Source organism: Centroberyx affinis, unplaced genomic scaffold (assembly GCF_046629955.1).
Source record: "Centroberyx affinis isolate AG114_WGS23_722 - 3 ecotype Tasmania unplaced genomic scaffold, CSIRO-AGI_Caff_v1 ptg002960l_1, whole genome shotgun sequence".
Taxonomy (NCBI): Eukaryota; Metazoa; Chordata; class Actinopteri; order Beryciformes; family Berycidae; genus Centroberyx; species Centroberyx affinis.
This window is the reverse complement of record NW_027281073.1, coordinates 256,980-262,996: the sequence shown is the minus strand read 5'-3', so window position 1 is coordinate 262,996 and position 6,017 is coordinate 256,980. Positions and strand designations below refer to the sequence as shown.

The following is a 6,017-nucleotide window of genomic DNA, read 5'->3' as shown; positions in this document are numbered from 1 at the left end:
TAAAGTAGCCTACCATATCCTCTAGGCTAAATAACTTACCTCCTCCACTAGGCCTATATCTCTAGATGTTGTAAAGATATGTGTGAACTTCTACCAAATGTTGACATATAGGCCTAGTGGTGCTTAAAACTGAGATCATTATTATTAGCTATTGTTGTTATTATTATTATTAGTGTTAGTATCATTATTATTACTATTATTAGGCTATTATTATTATTATTGTTGCTGAATAGTGCATGAATGAATTGCCAGGAGGGAGCATGTTGGGGATCAGAAGGGGATTTAATAGCAGAACAACGCGGTCTTTGTGCTGCTTTTAATCCGGCCTGTACCCCCTTCTCCGCCCCTCAGTTGCTCTATCCCTCTGCCTCCACACTCAGACAGAGTCGCCCAATTATTTCAGAAGGCCACTTCTAAAAATGGTTAATAATAATGAACAAGACTGGACAAGACTAGAGATTGGACACGGATAAGGTGGATATTGAGGTCCTCTTGAAGCACAGACCTTTCTCTCTGATTCACCCAGAGAGAAAGTCAACAGTATATGCAAAATTTGCCATGGACCTCTTACCTTATAATAATAAACGTGAACAAACTCAGTTTTAATCTATAGTTTTATTCTGTCTTTATTTATTTTATTATTACAATTATTTTTATTTAGCCTACGTAGTAGTTTTTTTTGTTTTGTTTCAATTGCTTGCACTATTACTTTGCTTATTTATATCCTTGTCTCTGCTGCTGCAATGACTCTATTTCCCCACTGAGATTATTAAAGTTTCATCTAAACTAATGTGAGAGCCAGACATAAGATATACTTTGGAATCCTACAGCTACAAACATAATAGTCATTTCAAGTCCTATGAATTCAGTGTTAATATTTATGCGCTGCAGGCCAAGCCACATAATGAACAGCGCGTGCTTGTGTGTGTGCACACGTGCGTGCGCGCGCGCTTGTGTGTGTGTCCGAGTGTCCGAGAGAGGGAGAGAGGGAGGGAGAGAGAGAGAGAGAGAGAGAGAGAGAGAGAGAGACACAGAGAGAGAGAGAGAGGGAGGAGGGAGGGGTCTGGGTGTCTACTTTGGTAAGAAGTTACTTCTAATTAGCCAGCCTCTTCTTGCTCGCCTCACTTCTCCAGCCTGCAGCCAGATCCTCTCCTCAGGGACCAGGGACCAAGGACCGCCAGGGGCCCCTCGACCTCACAACACCCAGACCACAGACAGCCGAACCTTTTTGGAACTGTTGTTTACACCTTTCACCTGACGACACCGGTGCGCAATTACGCACGACTTGGATGGGGAGACTGCATCACAGCGCTGCTCTTGTTTAGTTATATCTTTTGGACTTTGTTTCCTTTGGTGTCTCGACTTACAGATTTAGGTTCATTTGGTGTTTTGCTTGTGTTATCTGGATAGAGGAAACGTAGAATATACACACCAGCACCATTCAAATCCGCTGTGAGTTTTGCGCTCCGGGTTACGACAGGTGTATTGGCGCAGCTCCTGTAGCGTCTGCAGTTTTAACCACAGGTGTCTGGCACGACGGCACCAAATCAGAGTAGCCTGCAGAGATAGAGAAGGAGAGAAACAACAGGGGAAAACAAAAACAACAACTGAGAGTTATAAAGCCTTGAAAAACAACCCAGGGTATCAAAAAGACAGAGAGGGAGGGAGAGGGGGGAGTGATAGAAAGAGAGAGAGAGAGAAAGAGAGAGAGAGAGAGAGAGAGAGAGAGAGAGAGACACCCCCTGGAGACTAGCTAGGAGACCCGGCCCCCGGTCTGAGAGAAGGAGAGAGAGAGTGAGTGAGTGAGGGAGTGTTTTAAAGCCGGCAGGAGGCATGATGTCCTACATTAAGCAACCCCATTACGCCGTGAACGGGTTAACGCTGTCCGGCCCGGGCATGGATCTGCTCCACTCCGCCGTTGGATATCCCAGTAAGTAGCACACCCGTCTCTGTTTTTAACCCCTTTAAAACTGTAGTTGTATTGTTTGTTCAAGTGAAAAATGTTTATTTTCAAGTGTAGAGACCGAAGGAATTCACAGAAAATACCATGCTTTCCTTTCCGCGCGTAAAAGAAGCATTGCGCAAGGAACGCAATGGTTCTTAGCTCAGTCATTTGTATTAAATTCAATCGAAATTCAATTCTGATGTTATGTGTCATGAGTATACAGTTATGAATAGATGTCTCTATGTTTCTTCAGCCACCAGAACATGTGTTCACTTGACCTATAAGTTCAGCGGATTACAGAGTCAAAGAACAATAAAAAAAATGTGTGTGAATGGAAACGCAGCCTGTTCACACACAGACTTAACATCAAAACAGTCTCCAATCTGTTGCTCATATAATGTAACCTATTTAGAAAAGGATGTGCATTGTATTTTATTTCGATGCCATAATGTTTCGTTGCCTGATCAGCATCTGTCATCTGTGAGAAGTGTGTAGTTTGAATGAAACGTTGCAGATCATTGGTACTGAAGAAAGAAGGCATTGTAAAACGTAGCCTCTTTGTAGCCCTAACAGTCTTCATGCTTTTAGATTTTCCATTAATAGAGTTTTATCATCATTATTATAATTGATAATCTATAACATATGTTCTTTCGTTCGTTCCCCTTTATTTCGATTCAAATAGTCTGATTATGACAGGTAAAACTTGAGGACCTTTTACATCCATCGAATAAATAAAAAAAAATCAATCATCGACGGCATTCGTTGAGACAATAAAAGTCACTTTCTTTCAGCACCAAAACACAGGATATAAATATAATACTCTAACGAAATTTGTGAGTGAAATTAATAAAACTTCGGGGAAACCAATATTTTGGTTACGTTCTGTGATATCTAATCGTGAAATCTTATCGGCATTTTTCGGCAATTCACCAAATGTCTGAACCTTGATAAAGTAAAGGAATAACAACATTATTGTCTTATACAATAAATATGTAGGTCCAAATTCATGTACTTGCTTTATTATCGACAATCGAAGTTGTCTCTTTCGTTCTTGCTAGAAATCTCTCATCTAATCTCGCATTATTTCCAAACTATACTATGTTATAAGCAAATCCTTAAAGGTTTTTTCTTTTCTTTTTTTTTTCTTTTTGGGATTAGGTTATGCCAACAGATACACTTTATCAAGGAGGGCGCTCGACAACTATAGGCCTCCCAACATCTGGGCAACGTCAGATGCTGTAGCCTACATACTGTATAGGCTACTATAATTTAGACCCTAAATTCGTTGAATATCGGGACATAATACTACTACTCCGTAAAATACTAAAACTAATACTACTACTACTACTAATAATAATACTAATGTGGATTGATTTTTTCCCCAGACACCCCACGTAAGCAGCGTCGGGAGCGCACCACCTTCACGCGCGCTCAGCTGGACATCCTAGAGGCGCTGTTCGCCAAAACGCGCTACCCGGACATCTTCATGAGGGAGGAGGTGGCGCTCAAGATCAACCTGCCCGAGTCCCGAGTCCAGGTAACGATAACAAAGGGAAAAAGGGGAGAGAAAAAAAAGGGAAACTATGTGTGTGTGTGTGTGTGTGTGTGTGTGTGTGTGTGTGTATGTGCGAGAGAGTGAGAGAGAGAGAGGGAGAGGTGTGGTCATGATGGAAACAACGCAAGCTTTACCAGTTTGATAATTAAGGTATTAATGGTAATCAGTTGATTAGATAATTAAGTACTGGTTTTATAATGAATTTCACCCCATCCCCTCCTGTCCTCCAGGTCTGGTTCAAGAACCGCCGTGCCAAGTGCCGCCAGCAGCAGCAGCAGAGCACGGGCCAGTCCAAACCGAGGCCCCCGAAGAAGAAGGCGTCCCCGGCCCGCGAGGCCAGCTCCGAGGCCAGCGCCAACCCCGCCAACGGACCCTACAGCCCTCCGCCCCCTCCCCCGGGCACCACCATCACCCCCAACTCCAGCTCCGCCAGCGCCACCGTCTCCATCTGGAGCCCGGCCTCCATCTCCCCGCTGCCGGACCCCCTGTCCGTCTCCACCACCCCCTGCATGCAGCGCTCCACCGCCTACCCCATGACCTACACCCAGGCTCCGGCCTACAGCCAGAGCTACGCGGGCTCCTCCTCCTACTTCACCGGCCTGGACTGCAGCTCCTACCTGTCCCCCATGCACCCGCAGCTGTCGGGCACCGGCGGCGCCCTGAGCCCCATCACGGCCTCCTCCATGGGCGGGCCTCTCAGCCAGTCCCCCTCGCTCTCCTCCCAGGGCTACACGGCCGCCTCGCTGGGCTTCGGAGCCGTCGACTGTCTGGACTACAAGGACCAAGCTGCCTGGAAGCTCAACTTCAACGCCACTGACTGTCTGGACTACAAAGACCAGAACTCCTGGAAGTTCCAGGTCTTGTAAATACAGGAAGTTGGGAGTGGGGAGGGGAGGGGATAGGAAAGGAGGTGAGGAAGGGAACGAAATCGAAGCGAGGTGAACAACCCAAGATTGCGTTCAGTGTTAAAAGGAAGAAGGAAGAAAACTTGGGACACAGAAATCAACTAATCATATCAGTCTATGAACTAATCAGCTGAAAAAAAATCTCTTTTTTCATTTGTGCTGTGTGGAAATGTGTGTGGAAGCTGTGTAGTAGTAACTGATCTGTTGATGCTTGGCTTGGTGATTGTAACCAAGAGATGGTAGTAATATATCTAGAAGTCACACAACAAAGAAAATCAACCTTGTAATCAAGGAATGGCACAGTATGTAAAAGGAAAGCAATATTGCAATATCTGTACAATGAGATCGAATGCATCTAAATGAACAACAGCTTTAATGCTTCATATTTGTTAATCATCAATCGCAGTTCAGTGGATTAAAAGGTAGAAATTGTTGTGAATAATGATTTTAATTACAGTATCAGCATATTATTGATGACAAGAGGATTTAAAGAGAACATGAAAAACAAAGGAAGTCTAGTCACATGTAAGATGCATCGTTTTGATTGCTGACTCAATGGTTGTAGTTAATAGAAATATTGTGCAACATTAGGCCTGAATGGTACAGCTGAATCCAACCTTAAGAAATAGTTTGACTGGCCTTGACTTGGACCAAATTTAAAACAGTGCTTATTTTTCCTCATTACTACAGCATGACCATTGTCCCCCTGAGTAATGACTAAAATAGACTGCCTTGAATTTGATGTTGAGCGTTAAAGCACGAGAATCGACGAGAGTCCGAGATTATGTTTATTTCTTCCTTCCACACTTTTGTCTTTTATTTGCTCTGATGTATTTCCTTTTTAAAGCTGCTTTTCATTTCCATGCTAAACAGACACACTACTGGACAGACATCTGAAGGACACTCAGACAGATGTGGGTGTCCTCAGGGTGGCCATTAATTCAATAACTAACCAAGAAAACAGATTCCCAGTAGCCTTGTATGATGCTGACCCTCTGCAGCCTGTGTGTGGTACAGGGGGGAAGGGGTGAGGGTTAGTCGCTAAAGTCACTGCAGTTCAAACCTGTTGCCTTTGAGCATGGTTGTAACCATTAGCACAATGGTTCATACAGTTTTAGGTAAAATAGGAACACCCAAGACAATCTGGGCAACGATGGCCACACTGGCTATCGGCAGCCAAGTCCCCCCCCACCCCCCACCCCCACCCCCCCGGCTCCATCCCCCCCCCACACTGTGTTTGCACAGGGCTAGTGGTTGACCGACTGTTGAAGCAGTTCTTGAACATACAGACTTTACAAAACCCTGTTGCCGAAAAAGTCAACCGCTCTAGCGCTCGAGGTGTCTGACAGGAGAGAGGACTGCACCAGAGAAAGGGAAGGGACTGGGCCGACACGGAGGAGCCAGCCCTTGCACAGAGAGTTTGGTGTCTTTCTCAACTCCGACCTGTAAAGATGTGATGGATACCACTGTATGTGTTTGATGTATCGTTTGATCTTTTTTTTTTTTTTTTGTATTAGACTAAAACAACATTATGTTTCTTTGAAAATTTGTGAATTCTTTGAAGTAAAATTGTGGTAATTTGTTTTGAAGTTGATATTATTATCAGTATTAT

The 6,017-nt window shown here is 44.1% G+C and overlaps 1 protein-coding gene across 1 annotated transcript; it reads left to right on the top strand.

The window, feature by feature from the left end:
- Positions 1–1,823: 1,823 nt before the first annotated feature.
- On the top strand, positions 1,824–4,366 carry LOC139658771 (homeobox protein otx5-A-like). The gene is made up of 3 exons (XM_071536939.1): positions 1,824–1,930; positions 3,331–3,482; positions 3,731–4,366. The coding sequence occupies exons 1-3, from the start codon at positions 1,834–1,836 to the stop codon at positions 4,364–4,366; spliced, it is 885 nt and encodes a 294-aa protein (XP_071393040.1). The 5' UTR covers positions 1,824–1,833.
- The last annotated feature ends 1,651 nt before the right edge of the window (positions 4,367–6,017 follow it).